This window comes from Melanotaenia boesemani, chromosome 10 (assembly GCF_017639745.1).
Source record: "Melanotaenia boesemani isolate fMelBoe1 chromosome 10, fMelBoe1.pri, whole genome shotgun sequence".
In the NCBI taxonomy this organism is placed as follows: domain Eukaryota; kingdom Metazoa; phylum Chordata; class Actinopteri; order Atheriniformes; family Melanotaeniidae; genus Melanotaenia; species Melanotaenia boesemani.
Genome location: NC_055691.1, coordinates 7,870,234 through 7,888,193, shown reverse-complemented (window position 1 = coordinate 7,888,193; position 17,960 = coordinate 7,870,234). Strand labels below are relative to the sequence as shown.

The 17,960-nt window shown below is 40.5% G+C and overlaps 1 protein-coding gene across 3 annotated transcripts; it reads right to left on the bottom strand.

Annotated features, from left to right (window-relative positions):
- Nucleotides 1-1,319: 1,319 nt before the first annotated feature.
- On the bottom strand, nucleotides 1,320-16,827 carry slc38a8a (solute carrier family 38 member 8a). Of its 3 annotated transcripts, none has more exons than XR_006011877.1 (11): nucleotides 16,589-16,827; nucleotides 13,961-14,159; nucleotides 11,485-11,641; nucleotides 10,778-10,882; nucleotides 9,182-9,239; nucleotides 5,694-5,808; nucleotides 5,378-5,525; nucleotides 3,054-3,256; nucleotides 2,925-2,976; nucleotides 1,807-2,156; nucleotides 1,320-1,484 (listed from the first exon to the last, which is right to left on the bottom strand). XR_006011877.1 is itself a non-coding variant. In XM_041997353.1 (10 exons), exons 1-10 carry the CDS (start codon nucleotides 16,784-16,786, stop codon nucleotides 2,054-2,056), a joined length of 1,338 nt encoding a protein of 445 aa, XP_041853287.1. In that variant the 5' UTR covers nucleotides 16,787-16,827; the 3' UTR covers nucleotides 1,320-2,053. The 3 variants fall into 3 exon arrangements, 1 of the variants encoding a protein (XP_041853287.1); XR_006011878.1 differs by having other exon boundaries at nucleotides 1,988-2,156; XM_041997353.1 differs by having other exon boundaries at nucleotides 1,320-2,156.
- Between the last annotated feature and the right edge of the window lie 1,133 nt (nucleotides 16,828-17,960).

Here is a 17,960-nt window from a genome sequence, read left to right as displayed (position 1 = left end):
CAAAAACAGACCATTTGTACACAGAGAAACATCTAAGGCTCCTTCTCCCCCTTAAGGCCCACTTATGCTCAACGCAGAAGATGGCTACGCAGACAGTTGGACACTTTCACCCGTCTCCTGCGTCATTTACACGAGTATTTGATCTGTTTTGTGGAAGCCTTGTGGATCTGTCACTTGACGCAACAAACAGAGCAATACCACCGGAAACCACCGCGGCAGTGTTGAGCAGTATATGACATGAAATCAGCTAAAGGCGCAAACCAGAGAAGAAGAAGAGAAACAGGAAGTAAAAAAAGACAGAACAACTGTAGAGACGGCATTTGAAGAAAGGCTGTGAGAGTGTGTTGGGCAGTTGCCCAATTTATTTACATACGTAATGGCGCATAAATGGGTCTTGAGAAACATCTAAAGCCCTGTTTCCACCAACAGGTCGGTGTGGTCAGGACACATTTTGTTTGTGGTTCCACATGCTAAAACCGGGAAGGGTACCCTATTATCCGACCTGGCCCGGCCTACTTTTTTGGGACCTTTCCGTTGGGGTATCAATCTATGATCCGGCCCAAAAGGGTGGAGCTTGACACACTGCAATCCGTTGATTGGTTGAAAAAAAAGTCACTTCCCATGCGACCTGGCATAAAAACAAAGCAGGAATGGCTCCTTGTTTAGAGCAACATGTTTCCTTTTTGCTGATTAAATCTCAGTTTAAAATGCTGTTACGAAGCACCGCCAAGAAGAAACTAGGGCTGGGCGATATGGCCTAAAAATAAAATCTCCGATTTTTTATAACCAAATCCGATTTCCGATTTTAATCGATTTTTTTTCCTTTTCTTTTACAAAACATAAATAAACTTATTAAAAAAATTCATTTGTTTATATAGATGAATGCTAGCAAAAATAAAGCATATAATGTCATGGCTCTTCCACCATATAAACGACTTCATATCTTACATTGAAATATGCGACACAATGCATCCGTGATCTCTTTCCATCTGGATCCTTATCATACAGGATCCACTGCAGAAATAATTCCCCTGATGAAGGTTGTCTCCCAACTAGGGTTTGTGGGTTAAGTTGATTTCTGCATCTCATAGAGAGCAGCATTTCTCACTGCAGTTATACGCACAGCTAAATCCCAGGCGTGAGTGAAGGGTCACTTTAATGAAAATCTGTCAGACAAACACCGTTCTGGTGTGGAGGGAGGGCTAAGTCTGCTGCTAAGTAACTATGGAAAAAAATCCCGATTTTCAAAAAAATTAATCTCCAGAAATGGAAAATTCGATTTATCGATTTTATCGAATAATTGCCCAGCCCTAGAAGAAACAACACAAACTGTTGGATGACCGGTATTCTTCTTTGTTTCTGAGTTGTGTTTTGGTTCTACTTTAAGGAAGGCGCTGCGCTGCGATGGCTTCGAGCTGTTACGTAGCTGAGGCATCTGTCGCTATCCGGCTGATACCCCATGTCTCAGGTAAGGTTATGGTCGGCTGTGGGAACACAAAGAAATTACAGTTTGCAAGACATATCCGCACCCTAACCATCCAGACCCACCGGTGGAAACGAGGTGGAAACCCCCCCCCCCGTAAACACTTTTACACAACTTCAGTGTATAATGGCTCCCCTGCAGAAAATAATCCTGAAAATATTCCCAGGCAGGCATTCCTCTTCACATATTCCAGTGGTAACATGTAAAGGGTGTAAATGAGGGAATAAAAATCCAAACAGTTTGGAGCTCTTCATCTTGCAGACAGACTGTATGTAAATCATAAATAAAAGTGATGACAAACTGCAACAAACTGCAGAAAATACCTGAGGATTCCAGCCAGAGGCCTTCAGAGAGCTTCATCACTCTGGAATGAGTTACCAAAGTCAAAGTAACCTCAACACTGAAGGAGGCAGGAAGTTCAAATGACTTCAGTCGGCTGTAGAGGAAGACTCGTTTTGAAGCTTCATTATTCATGTTGTTCACTGTTTACAAGCCTTCACTCACCACAGGTTCTCAGGAGGAGAAGTAACAGTTTTCTGACTAAAAATGTCTGGATTGCTGAGTTGAAAGTCAGATCTTTCCTAGGAGCTGCATGACAGCGATGGTGGTGCTCTGGCCGAAGATAAAGGCTCCACAGATCAGGGTCACTACTCCCCAAATGCTGAGGATGACTCTGTAGAGGAGACGATATGAGCAGTGAAGAAGTGATGCAAATGAAGCATGCATCCCTGAGATTCAGTAAAAACATGAACAATATTCCTTAATCTAATCAGGTTTGAGGACCTCAGAAAGTCTGGACATCGTCTGACCTTTAATGAGGCATAAACAAACAAAGCATCAAACTTTAATGAAACCTGACTGGGTTGTCAGACATATGCTGCACATGGTTGCACTTCTATGATGAGTGGACTGAAAAAAAAATACTTTTTCAGAGATGTGTACTGGTGGGTTACTGTAACAGCTTTTACAGTGCAAAAAACAACTTAATTTAATTTTCTATTCTATTTACACATATAAAGTAATAAACTAAATACATTTTAAAAATCTGATTTATTTAAATAATCAATATTAATAATAATAATTGGGCTTACTGTTAAGTTTTTACAATACAAATATTAAAAAAATACAGAACCAGTTAAAAGTTTGTACACTTTCACATAGTGGGTAGTGTATATAATTAAAGAAGAAAAAGAAACATGGTTTATCATGTTGGGTAAAACACATTTATTAAAATTATTTATTCTATTTACTTACAGAAAATAAATAAAATGCCATTTAATTTCAACAAATAACTACTCAAATAAAAAAACTGAAATTATAACATGGTAAAATAGTGAATATTCTTGCAACAATAAGGAGTTCACTTCCATATTTATCATTTCTGTCCTGTGACTTGGACACACTACAGATGTACACATGGACACTTTAAGCGTTTCCTCACCTGGTTTTCCAGGATACCGGCTCAGACTGCATGGCAAACATCAAACAGAGTCCTGCACAAACACAAACACGGTCTTTAAGGGGAAACAGGAAACATCCCACCTAATGCGCACCAAGAACGAGCATCCACCTGGGAAGATGAAGATAAAAAAGGCACTGATCCCTCCGATGACGCTGATGACCTTGCTGATGTCAGGCACAAACACAGCGATAAGCAGGGTTAGCGTTATCCACAGGACTGTCAGCGTGTAGCGGCTGCGGCTTTCAAACTCCGCCAGATCCACGCCAACGCGCCGCTGCTGCCAGCTCAGCAGAGGGTCCTGGATCACCGATCTGATGAAGGAAGCAGGCGAGTAGATCAAGAGATTTTATTCGCTATTTGTACACACAGCCAGTCACGGTGCAGGTGCTGAGGAGGCTTTATGCAAAACTCAGAGTTAGAAGAGAAGGAGAAAAACAGCAAAAGCCATATTTTGCGTTCCTAAAAATGTTGTTGCACATTTTGCCGTTACTGAAGTCTGTGGTGTAAAATTTTAAATAAAGAATCAGTGTGCATGCAGAAAATCGCACACAAGCGTGTTTTGTAACGTAAACATTGTTTAAATGCTCATGGGCTGCCGCCCTATAATGTAAGAAACGAAACGCTGTGATTCTGACTGCTGTCAGTATAAACACAAGTTCTTCCAAGATTCTAATTAACTTCATTTGTTCATTTAAATCAGATTCTGCATCTCAGGTGTGCAACACTTTCTAAAAAAGTTGGGACAATAGAGCTTAAATCCTTTCTAAACTATATCTAGTTATCATAGATTAATAATAGATTAATAACTTTATGTTTATCTATTTTTTTATTCATTTATACACTGTGTGCAGAATTATTAGGCAAATGAGTATTTTGATCACATCATCCTCTTTATGCATGTTGTTCTACTCCAACCGGTACAGGCTTGAAAGCCTACTACCAATTAAGCATATCAGGTGATGTGCATCTCTGTAATGAGAAGGGGTGTGGTCTAATGACATCAACACCCTATATCAGGTGTGCATAATTATTAGGCAACTTCCATTCGTTTGGCAAAATGGGTCAGAAGAGAGATTTGACAGACTCTGAAATGTCAAAAATAGTGAGATGTCTTGCAGAGGGATGCAGCACTCTTAAAATTGCCAAGCTTTTGAGGCGTGATCATCGAACAATCAAGCGTTTCATTCAAAATAGTCAACAGGGTCGCAAGAAGCGTGTTGAAAAAACAAGGCGCAAAATAACTGCCTATGAACTGAGGAAAATCAAGCGTGAAGCTGCCAAGATGCCATTGGCCACCAGTTTTGCCATATTTCAGAGCTGCAACATCACTGGAGTGCCAAGAAGCACAAGGTGTGCAATACTCAGGGACATGGCCAAGGTAAGGAAGGCTGAAAAACGACCACCACTGAACAAGACACACAAGATAAAACGTCAAGACTGGGCCAAGAAATATCATAAGACTGATTTTTCTAAGGTTTTATGGACTGATGAAATGAGAGTGAGTCTTGATGGGCCAGATGGATGGGCCCATGGCTGGATCAGTACAGGGCAGAGAGCTCCACTCTGACTCAGACGCCAGCAAGGTGGAGGTGGGATACTGGTATGGGCTGGTCTCATCAAAGATGAGCTTGTGGGACCTTTTCGGGTTGAGGATGGAGTCAAGCTCAACTCCCAGTCCTACTGCCAGTTTCTGGAAGACACCTTCTTCAAGCAGTGGTACAGGAAGAAGTCAGCATCGTTCAAGAAAAACATGATTTTCATGCAGGACAATGCTCCATCACACGCATCCAAGTACTCCACTGCGTGGCTGGCCAGAAAAGGTCTAAAAGAAGAAAAAATAAGGACATGGTCTCCTTGTTCACCTGATCTTAACCCCATAAAGAAACCTGTGGTCCCTCATCAAATGTGAGATCTACAGGGAGGGAAAACAGTACACCTCTCTGAACAGAGTCTGGGAGGCTGTGGTTGCTGCTGCACGCAATGTTGATCATGAACAGATCAAGACACTGACAGAATCTATGGATGGCAGACTTTTGAGTGTCCTCGCAAGAAAAGGTGGTTATATTGGTCACTGATTTGTTTTTGTTTTGTTTTTGAATGCCAGAAATGTATATTTGTAAATTTTCAGTTGTTATATTGGTTTCCCTGGTGAAAATAAATAAGTGAAATGGGTATATATTTGGTTTTTGTTAAGTTGCCTAATAATTATGCACAGTAATAGTCACCTGTACACACAGATATCCTCCTAAGATACTAAAACTAAAAAAGCCCCACTCCAACTTCCAAAAATATTCAGCTTTTATATTTATGAGTCTTTTGTGTTCATTGCAAACATAGTTGTTGTTCTATAATAAAATTAATCCTCAAAAATACAACTTGCCTAATAATTCTGCACACCCTGTATTTAAAACTCTGAAGGTTGAGTTGCAGACCTTCCCAGCAGCACAGTGATGGGATAGATGGTGATGATGGAAATCCCGAACAGCAACCTTGCGATGAGCATCAGGATGTCTTTGCTGCTGTATGACATTAAAATGTCCGCCTTCAAGTCCTTCCCGAAAGTCAGGTAGCCGTAAACCCCTGCAACACAGACAGAAGGGTTACGTTATCTGACCCTCAACAATGACTGGTGCATCTGAAGCTGATGGTTTTATTTCCTAAGAAAACACAACATGAAATTTGAGTTTTAAATAGATGTGTAGTAATCAGGGTCAGACAGAGGGGAAGTGGAGCAGAAAGTGGTCTGACCTGTGAGGGAGTAAATGACAAGGCAGATGATCATGGCCACCACAGAGACGAAGACCCAGTGAGACAGCCGCTGGTTTTCCATGCTACTGTAGATGGCGATGGACGCCTCGTGACACTGGAAGACAGATGAGAAACTCTCTGTCTGGATGAAGCTGACAGTAACATTCCCCACATCCAGACAAACAGCACATCTCCTGACAGAAAGACATTAAACCACGGAGGAGCTGCAGATCAGACCGAAAGCCTCACAATGGATTTTTCTCATCCTTTTCTTTCCTTTTTAGGAGCTCGCTGAGCAGGATGAGCATCAAACTGGTGTCACCTCTGATCCATCTGCCAGAGTGATGGACTGAAGTCTGCTCTGAGCATCACAATGGCTCAGATTTTAAGGATACAGACTCTTGTCCTCAGCTTGATCCCAGCTGCCATCACTGGTTTTAAATCTCCTCTCTCCTCTACCACCGTCACCTCCTCTCAAGATCTCATCAGCTCCCTTTTCAACTCTTTGCAATGCAATTACTCACCCTGAGGGAAGTGTGTGTTTGTGTGAGAGGACATGCATCAATCCTGTTGCACTTGGCTTTTCCTTTATTAGATCCAGCCGCCTGCAGCCTTCAGGAAGGTTACCTTGGCAACTTGGGAAGTTAGACACGAGTCCGGTCTGCTTTAAACAGGCAGAATGATCTTTGAGTGGCTACTCTGCCCTGCTATTATAAATGAAGAGCTCTGCACAGTTCCCACTGAGCACAGCCAGAGCTGCCTGCTGACCTTTAAACTGCATTTAAACACACTCTTCCAAGAAAGCCCGAAATTACCAAGAAAACACACTCTTCTACGTTTATTCTGAAGCGGAAAATTAAATAAAATCGTTTTCATAATTATTATATGTTTACTAAGTCTGCCGAAAGACTTATTGAAAAATACTGGAAAATCATCCAATGACTTTGGGAAAAAAATTGGGAATTGTTCAAATGTGAAATCAGAAAATTTGCTATTCACTACAGCAAAGATTTAGCCAAAAAGAAAATCTAATGTTATTAAAAACTATTTCTGATTTACATTAAATATGTTGGATGATGATGATGATGACTTCTCACATATTAACAAGCTTCAGCAAAAGCTGGATGATATCTGAGAGGGTGGAGCCAAGGGAGCTTTTATCCCTAAAGACTGAATTGGACTGAAAACGACGAAAAACAACATTGACTATGTTTCCAACATGGAAAAAAAGAATAATTGAAATAAAATCTCTAAATTGAAGGTGACTGATGATTATGATTTGATCTCTAAATATGTATCAGAATTTTATGCTAACCTTTACAAGGAGGAGAACTGTAACCAGAAAGCTGTTAAAGCAGTCAGTGTTGATTTTAGGGACATTTTTAATTAAGTTTTCAAATGAAGAAATAAAGTGGGGGTATAAAACATCTTATAATGAATAAAGCACCAGGAAATGATGGTCTGACTTCTGAATTTTATTGGTTTTTTTTTCCAATGAAAGGTCAGATTTTTTTCTTGCTGTATACACTGAAGCCATCAACTCCCTCACTCTGTGAAACAAGGGCTTATCACTTTCACTCCAAAGCCCAACAAAGACCTCCTGGTAATCGATAATTGGCGAGGAATTACTTCATTAAGCATTGATTACAAAATTTTGCTTCCATTGTAGCCAAACGTTTGAAAGATGGGATGAATGACATAATTCATGAATCTCAAAGTGGTTTCATGCCTGGACGCCACATCTCCAATAATTTCAGCTTAGTCTTAGATTTAGTTTATTACAGAAATCTAACTCCTGGTTTTGACACTATCTGACATGAGTTTATGTTAAATATCCTCTTTTCAATCTAGGAAGCTTGTACTCTACAGCAATTCAAACCTTCTACTGAAACACTGAACAGCTCAGTGAAGCAGCTTTATGACACTTCCCTGAAATTTAAATAGAGGTGTACGACAATGTTGCCCATCAACCCCACATATTTTCCTTCTAGTTGTTCAAACTTGAAACTACCTAATATTACAGATAATATTACATCACACAGCCCTTTAAAAGGATTTATTGTTTTTGGTAAAGAACTTATCACAGCTGGCTGATGATACCACCCACCATTTTTATAAAGGGTGCAGGTGAAATTCCCTGTGATGTATCCACATTGTCAAAGTTCTCTGAAACATCAGGTTTACAACCTAAAATTTTACACTTAAATTACCTCAACCTATGTGCAACATTCCTGTTAAAGACTCCACAACACATTTAGGTATCCACATTTCCAAAAATCCCAAAGAGATCATGAAGAATAACTTCCTCCCAACTACTGAAAAAATGAGAAAGAAATGTAACTGCTGGTTGGCCGTACAGGGCAGTCTTACTGAGCAAAGCAGGAGGAATGTCTAGAGCTGCTTATTTATGTAGCCCTTTAAGTATCTCTGTTCACAGCTTGATCAACTATTGTTTAACTTTGTACGGAGAAACAAACCTAAAAAAAAAGATGTTCTTACCATTACTTTAAAGGGGGATTGAACATTTTAACTTTTACTACTTTTAATCAATCTATAAAAATTAACTGGATCAAAAGCTTTTTAAAAAATCATGACAGTACATGGAATATTTTCCCAAATCATGTTTAATTCTGATGCTGGCCTTAACTTCTCATGCAGCCCTAATGATGTAGGAAAACTGCTTGTAAAATTAGCTAGATGTTGTTATGTTGGCTCTGTAAATCAGCTCGTAGATGTCAGCTGTAAATTTTTCAGTTATGCGTTTTTTTCGGGCGAAATACAGCATTCGCATTTCTCGTTATGGCCAGGGTGCACATCTTGACATGGTCTATTCAGGCATGTTTCCAGTCTCTATTAACAGCGTCAACATCTCTGACAAAAAAATGCACCAACACTTTCATAAGAAGGCAGATTGATGTTGTATTGCTCTAATATGTAAATATCGAAGGCTCTGCGTGGACAGAAAACAATGGATGCTGTTTTTCTTCTCCCTCACAGATATGTGATGATGCTGAATTAGGGCTGGGCGATTAAGCGATAACATCTTTACGAAAATCTGAATTTTTTTTTCCCCCTCTTTTATATGGACAGCAAATGCTCTCCTTGGGCTTCCATAGTTTGCAGTGGACTCAGCCCTCCCTCTTCACCAGAACAGTGTTCGTCTGAAAGCTTAAAATGAAATGTTTAGGAGTTTTGTGCAGCTCAACATTTTCACTGCTGAAATTGTCAAAACATTAACTTTTTATTGTTTTTAATGCAAAAATGACAGAAATCTGAAAAGATACCGAAGCCCTGGGTCTGTTTATCATGTTTGTCCCACATGTGCATTTCCAGCCAGTCGTAGTTTAACAGAGTTTCCCTGCTGAAGCAGAAACCTACTCCTCCCCCACACGCAGCTGCATTCCCAGTGGCCTGCAGCCTTACAGCAGCACAATGCTGCAAACATCTCAACTTCGTCCCAAATGATCGGATGTACATGTTGCACTCACTTGGAAACCGAAGCAGATGGTCGGGATGACGCTGAACATGGAGGCCCAGGAACTGATCCTACACACACACAGAGACACATTTTCATCTGTCATTTTCTGCAGATCACAACTGTTATTAGGGCACCGCTGATAATGTCATGGCATTTAGAAACACTTCTCCATAGAGAGCATCAGTCAGTCACACACACAGCTGACAGGAGAAAGAAAAATTTGTTAATAATCCAGACAGGACGTCCTAATAGCTGCACAGGGGTTCAAGGAGAGGATGGTGTGTCCTAGATTCATTGACTGATTCATGGCCAAAACTCATTAACCTCTTATTGATGGGGCCTATTTTCTCTGCCTCCTGTCTAAAATGACACAAAAAGAAATATATCTTCCCAACTATAAGGGCCATAAATATAATCTAGGTCTAAAAAATAAAAAAGCTGAGACATGTGAGATTGATTAAAGTGTCCGAATCAAGATATGTGTTAATGTGTCAGAGTAAATTCACGTGGAACGCAGTAGGAACTGTAAATGTTATCTACTCCTAAAAGAAAACCAGATTACTTTCAGTGAAAACCAGAGGAGCATCTAGCAATGGGTAAAGTAATGTCTGATGAGGAACTCTGCTACAGTAAAAGGTAAAGTAAACCTGAGCAGGTTTCCAGGTGTTTTATTAGAGGTGTTACGCAGGTAAATATCTCAGGAAGCCATCGGCCGATGATGATGATGGACGCCTCTATCAATGGTCAGAGTCAGGAGGATCCAGGGATAGCCCCCACATTCACCTTAGAAACACCATAAGGATCCAGAAAGAAGTGAAGCCCAACATAGTCTATGATAGGAAGAGTAAACCCTTCACTATAAAACCTCCTTCATCTCCATGGAAACCAGCAGGACCTTCATGAGTCATTTCAAACAAAGGCAGAGTCATAGGAGAAACATTAGCAAAGTTTTTAGAGCTGGAATCAAACTTTTCCCCACAAAACAGCAAAAGTAAGACATGATTTCTGATCCTGGCTGCTAACTCCAGACATTCTGTCCCACAGTGATGAGACAGACATCTTTGTAACCAGCACAGTCTCTGCTTTCATTAGACTCCTTGTTTGTGTGAAGAAATTAGCAGAAGCTCTAAAGTGGACAGTGCTGTTCTCATGGTTTTCTTGCATTCTTGTATAATTTCTTGGGGTTTGGACTGTGTTTGGTTTGGATGCCGATGTTTGGTAGAGTCTTTTAGCAGAGTGGTTATTATTATTGGTTATTTAGGTATACTACATGTTGAGATTGGTGAGTTAAGATCTTCTGTACTGCACGTATCTCATGCTGCTTCTTGTCCAGGGAACTCTCGTCAAGAAGGTTAAAGTCATTTTTTTAATGGAGGTGAGCTTGTATTACGGAGCTCCTCTCAGAAAAGAAAACAAAAAGACTGAATTATGAGTCCTGGTTCAGAAAAAAAATATTTACCCACCATCTGAAGCTCTGAAAAGGAAGCATTCCTAACTTGCTGCACACTTTTGATGGAGCCAAAACCAACTGCTGATATCAGTGGAATAAATTAATTAATCAGAGTCCTGGATACCATCATTTGTCCCCTCACACACACATTCGTACCCAGTGGAGTAGAGTGGGGTGTTGTAAACCAGACCAGCCGGCCTGGTGTGGTACTTGATGATGATGGCAACGGTCAGGTAGGTTGCAGCCAGAGTTCCCAGAACACTGCAAGAGGACAGAGACAAAACAGCTGCTTCAGACTGCGACACCTTAACAAGCAGAAACATACAAAGGTCAGCCCCTCAAAGCTTTACTGGAATAAGTAAAGCACATGCAGAGCAGGAATCAAGGTTATCATCCTCAAAGTAAACAAAAAATGGCAGGATGACAACTTTCAAGATGATGTGCACTAAAGTCAGCAAAACTCCAACTAGGAAAATTACCATGAAGCTGAATCAATGCTGCCAAAACACATTCAGCAAAAATGGAACATTATGACCTTCACAAAGGAAACGGAGGTTTTTTGCAGACTGTTAGTTTCAAGCATCAGCTGCCCCCTCCCCACAAGGTTTATAAGTGATATGAAAACCTTTCCAGAACAATCTGTCACACTGTTCCCTTCACGCTGCATGATGTTTGATTCAGGACCCTGCAACTGCTTGTTGGCCTCAGACTGCATGTATCTGCAAGGTGTGCAGATTTAAAGACGCATGAGTCTGCCGTCTACACAGAGCTGCAGATGCACTCACTGAGTAATTATCTTATTTCCATCAACTGAAGTGGGGTAAAAAAAACATACAAAGAGAAATAAAAGTGAAGCATCAAACCTGATATATTTCTGAATGCTGATCTCTTTGGAGATGGACATTGGCAGGATGAGGAAGACGCAGAGCAGCAGGAGGGCGAAGCGTTGGTCTGTGTAGAAGTGGTACGGCATCTCCGACTTTGGCAAACCGGTCAACACCTCATACAGGGAGTCACACACTGATGGACACAACAGATCATTCAGCAAACTGAAGGACGTGGAATAGAAACAAAATCATCTGAAATCTCCATCACGTTACAGGAAATACCTCAAACTGAGCCTGAGGACTAACTTAGCTTAAAAGGAGGAACTACACTGATAAAAGGTGTTTTAGCAACTAGAAATGTTGTGTAAAAACCAAGGCAGTGTCCAAGTGTCTGATGCTCCAGAAAGAAAAACAGAACTCCCAGAGTTCTTAAGTCCTTCACTTCTTGACTTTGTTAATTAAACAGAAAGAAATCAATGCTGAAGACAAATATGGTTCAATACTGATGTAGCTTAATGATGCAGTCCTAGACATGTCTGTCAATTCCACAAGAGGGAGACAAATGTTCAGCTCATGATGGAGAGAAAGGGGCCCGTCTGTTTCCTCAGTGGACCCGATCCTCGACATTTCCAGTCAACTGATCTGCTTCATATGATGCACATTAAAATATGACCATCTGCACGGACAGGAAGCGATCTGCAGCTGCGTGCACCTGACCTGAATCTACTCAAATATTCCTTAAATGTAGGTTCCAGTTTACAGCAGGAGGCATTTGTTCCAGTTAAAAAGGCTGAACCTGAACTAAAATTAATTCTCTTGCAGTATAAATCGTGTTACCAATAAAGTGTTTTCAGTAATATTTAGACATTAGTTCAGACTGTTGTCTAAACTAAATCTGTCTCATTTTGTTTTTTTAAACACTTACAAAACAGCAATCAGAGAAGAGTTTCCAAAGAGGCAGAATGTACTTTGTAAAAGAAGGAAATATGTTTATAAGAGCTAGTGGTTTGAAAATGGGTTGGCTGGGTAATGAGTGTTGCCGGGTGACGCAGCATTGAGCTGCCAGCTGTGAGTGATGTGAAGGGTCACACCTGAAGATAATAAGGGGTCACTATAATGATGCACGTCAGTTTGTTCTGACCTAAAGGGTCTCAGTGACCTTGTAATACATCTGTTGTGCATGGATTCCTGAAGATATACATTCATTATCTTTATCAGGACCACCTTGCTAGTACCGGGTTGGACCCACTTTCCTTCAGAACTGTCTTAATTCCTTGTGTGATAGATTGAACAAGGTGTTGGAAACATTCCTCAGAGATTTAGCTCCATATTAACATGACAGCATCACACAGTTGCTGCACATCCATGATGAGAATCTCCTATTCCACCACATCCCAAAGCTGCTCTACTGGATTGAGATCTGGTGACTGTGGCGGCCGTTGGACGCCAGTGAACTCATGTTCTAGAAAGCAGGTGGAGATGATCTGGTCACCAACAATACTCAGGTAGGCTGTGGTGGTTAAACCAGGTCAGGTTGGTACTAAGGGGCCCAATGTGAGAGAAGAAAATATCCCCCACACCATTACACCACCAGCAGCAGGCTGAAGCGTTGATCCAAGGCAGGATGGATCCATGTTTTCATGATGTTTCCACCAAATTCTGAGCCTAGCATCTGAATGTGGAGCTGAAATGGAGACTCATCAGACCAGCAACGTTTCTCCATCTTCTATTGTCCAGTGTTGGTGAGTCTGTGTGAATTGTGGCCTCAGTTTCCTGTTCTTAGCTGACAGGAGGCACTCGGTGTGGTCTTCTGCTGCTGTAGCCCATCTGCTTCAAGGTTGGACTGCAGACCTTGGTTGGAACCAGTGCTTATTTTGGTTACTGTTGTCTTTCTATCATCTCCAACCAGTCTGCCCACTCTCCTCTGACATCAACCAGACATTCTGGTCCAGACAGCTGCTGCTCACTGGATATTTTCTCTTCTTCAGACCATTCTCTGTAAACCCTAGAGATGGTTGTGTGAGAAAAATTATTAAATAAACCAGTGCAAATAAATCTAATATTGATGCCTCAGAGCAACAAAAGCTGCATTTAGCATCTACATAATTTTGTGTGTTTGAGTAGTTCAGGTAGAAAATGCATCTTTATCAGATTTCCTCCATCAGTCAGAACATCTGGGGTTAAGCTGATGTGTCGTTTCAACAATTGCTTATTGTGTGTTTAATGTCTGCAATACAGAAGCAGTAATTCCACCATGAGGTTTATCTGGAAACATGTAATTCCCAACTATAAGAAACTGATGTGTCATTACATAAACTAAAAACATTATTCTGCATTCAAACATCAAAACAACCTGAAGATGATCCAAACCGGTCTAACATGACTTATGCATCATGAGATTAAAACCTGCTCATCTAAAGACATTTTATTTCATGGCATGGAAAGTATTTTTGGAAGAAAAAAAAAACATTTTAAAGAGAACAACCTCACAGAGTCACTCCTTTAACCTCACATTTTTCCAGCTGGTCGTCCACAATGACCAGAAAGGCCACAGAGATCATAAAGAGGTTGAAGATGAAGCAGACCTCGCACAGCTGGCCGATAGCCGGCCCGCACAACTCCTTCACCACCGCCTGGTAGGTGCACTGACCACAGATGGACGAAGAGTAGCCCAGGATGATCAGGCCGCTGATCAGGAACACCAGGGAGATCTGAGGTGAAGAAAACCAGACTAAATGAAGACAGAAAGACATTATTTTATCTGAGTGTTTCCCCTCACTCAACACAGATTACAAAAGCTTCCATTAAGTCTAAATCACAAACTAAACTAGAAATGAAAAAGCAAGTGAGATATGTCTTCACATGCATCAGTGTGGATATTATGTCTACATCCTCTTGTTAAAGAATAAATCAGTCCAGCTTTAAGACTGATGTCTTACATTAAAATAACTAACCAGCCAATCACGTAGCAGTAACTCAACTAGTCATGTAGACATGGTGAAGTTCAATCTAAGCATCAGAATGAGGAAGAAAGTGGATGTAAGTGACTCTGATCTGATCTACTGTGATTTTCACACACAACCACCTATCTCTAGGTTTAGGTTAAACCAGTGCTTCTCCTGTTTTACTTCACTGAAGTGAATGGTTCATCAGCAGGCTTGCAAAGAACTTGATGGAGCAGTTTAGTTCATCTGAATCAGGTGTGCTGGAGTTGGAAACATCTAAAACAAGCAAGACAGGGGATTCCCAAGGACCAGGATCGAGAAACACCAGGTTAAACTGGTTAAAAAAATGTTGCTGGTCTGATGAGTCTTCATTTCAGCTCCGCATTCAGATGCTAGGCTCAGAATTTGGTGAAAACAACATGAAAACATGGATGCATCCTGCCTTGGATCAACAGTTCAGGCTGCTGCTGGTGTAATGGTGTGGGGGATATTTTCTAGGCCCACTTTGGGCCCCTTAGTACCAACGTGGCCTGGTTTAATCACCACAGTCTACCTGAGTGTTGTTGCTGACCATGCCCATCCCTTTATGACCACAGTGTAGCATCTTCTGATGCTACTTCCAGCAGGATAATGCACCATGTCACAAAGCTCAGATCATCTCCACCTGCTTTCTAGAACATGAGTTCACTGGCCTCCAACGGCCGCCACAGTCACCAGATCTCAGTCCAGTAGAGCAGCTTTGGGATGTGGTGGAACGGGAGATTCTCATCATGGATGTGCAGCAACTGTGTGATGCTGTCATGTCAATATGGAGCTAAATCCTGCGTACTAGCAAGGTGGACCTAATAAAGTGGCCAACAAGTTTATAACAGAATGTACTGATTTGCAAATTGTGTAAACTTTATCTTATAATATGCTCTTATTTTGAGTTTAACACAAAAAAGTTGTGTCAGGAGTTTTTTATTATCCTACATACACACCTGTAGGCACTAGGAGACCAACTTCTTAAGGTTTACCTTTAGTTTCCGTTCTTGTCTGATTTTGGGTTTCATAATGCTCTGTATGTGTTTAGTGGTGACAGGGCTGCACTGCTGTTGTTCAAAAATCTGTTTACTGGCTATTAGTCAGCAAAAACAAAGCAGTCACAGATACGCAAGTTACACCTCCCACGTGCACTAATGCACATACAAACCATCACAAATCTTGAGAACTGATCAGCTGAATGCTTCCTCTTCTCTTTTTTCTGATTTTTTAGCCTGAAGGTTACAGCAGCCGAGATAACCATCAAGATTTAAAGCTCTGGTCAATCCACGGGAAAGTTTTCCACTAAACTTCATTTCATCTTAAACGAGCCCAGGCCCATGAGAGGGTGCCGGCATTTCTGAATATTTTTCTCTCTGCACTGTAGGAAGGATACAGAAACTGTTTTAAAGCAGCACTGCTCGAATATCACACCATTTAACCATGATTTTCAGCAAAGATTTATCCAAATACCATAAATAATAAAATCTCTTCTAAGCTACTTCAGAAAGACTGAATGTTCCATCAAATGGTCATTTTCCTGAGGAAGGTTTCTGCTGAGTGAAATAAGAGAAGGAAATTTTACTTTGAAGCAATATTTTACACCTTTTTATAGTAGTTTATTATAATACATATAATTGACCTCTATAAAAGGACACAATAAAACATTAGGTCGAGTACGTGCGGTGGAATATTTTTGAACTGGTGTCGTTTCATATATATAGAATGAAATTTTAAGCATCTCTGGTCCTTATTTTGTCCCCAGAATAAAAGATTAAAAGTAACATATGAAAATGGTTTAACAAAAGTGAACAGCTGAATATGAATGAAGCCTGAAAACCTAGTGGAAAATGACTCAGTCAGACTCAAGAGGCTGAAGTTAACAAAATATTCCAATATGTCCATAGCTGAAGTGATGTGGTCCCAGTTACAAACAAACTGGAAAGAAGTCAGACTGATAAGCAGAAAGTGAATTCTAGGACTCTCCTGTCAGCTGGAACAGATCTCAATCACTTTAATTGATCTCTGAGGACCAGTTCGCAGGAGGGAAGACGCGTCTTCTCTGACCTTATCAACAAATAGAAAAAATAATCTTTTTAAACGAAGTTAGAGATGTATTTGCAGAGAAGCTCCGTAGATGTCTTCTCACAATCTTTAAATAGGTGACTGCTCACCAGCTCCACGGTGACCGCGTTCCGGATGCCCCCGGCTCTCTCGAAGGCCCAGGGAAAGTTGAGGAGCCCAGCGCCCAGAGCGGATTTCAGCATGATGAAAATGGCCCCCATGGAGCCCAGCCGGGGCCCGACGTCCAGCGGCGGCTTGGCTGAGGCTGAAGCCAGCAGAGTGATGCTCTCTCTGGCCAACTCCTCCATGCTTCAACAGGCAGCAGAACCACGCAGCGTGTGCCTGAATGGCAGCCGCGCGCTGAGCAAAGTGAGGGAGGGAGGGGTGGGTCTGATGAAAGGCTGCCGCTGCTGCATTCAGGGACTGTCCGGAAAGTAAAAGTTTGCACATTTAGATCGAAACTTATCATTTGTTAGTTCTAGTAATGATGTTGAAATAAACAAAAAAATGTACGTTCAGATTCAATAGTCAGATCATCAATTCGTTTACCAATAAGCTATACTACTGATCAGCAACATTTTGAGTAATGATTTTTAATTTATTTTATTTTATTTAACGTTTATTTAACCAGGACGTTCCACTGAGATTAAAAACTTCTTTTGCAAGGGAGTTCTTGCTAATAAGCAGCAAGAAGTATAAGTTACAACCAAAGTATTAATTACAACAATTAACAATTCAAACAATAATAAATAAGTTTTGGTGGGAATTTGTTGGGAAAAAAGAAAGAAAACAAATATAGCAATGGACTTGCTGTCGTCTTCGATAAATAAATCAAATCTTGGAAGAAAAATTATTAGGATTAAGACTTTAAAGACTGATAAGTGTAGCATATTTAAATAAATGGAATTACAAAAATATTAACTTTCTTTTTCTTTAGCACATTCAGATTCAGTATTAAACATGATCACGTTTAATAATTCAAGCTTAACAGAACTAGATGCAGATCTGGACTTCTAAATTCAGAGCTTTATAGACCAGCAGCAGAACTTTAAAGTCTATTCTCTGACGAACAGACAGCCAGTGTAAAGACCTCAGAGCTGGACTGATGTGGTCCACTTTCTTGGTTTTAGTGAGGACTTGAGCAGTTAAGTTCTGAATAAGCTACAGCTGTCTAATTGATTTTTTAGGTAGACCTGTAAAAACACTGTTACAATAATCAAGCCGACTAAAGAGGAAAGCAGAACTAGTTTTTCCAGGTCCTGCTGAGACATCAGATCTTTTACCCTTGATATATTCTTAAGGTGATATGGGTGCTCATCATATAATTAGAATATCGTGAAAAAGTTGATTTATTTAAGTTATTCCATTCAAAAAGTAAAACTTGTATAATGTAGACATTTATTCCTCACAGACTGACATATTTCAAAAGTTTATTTCTTTTCATTTTGATTATTATTACTGACAACTAATGAGAACCTCAGT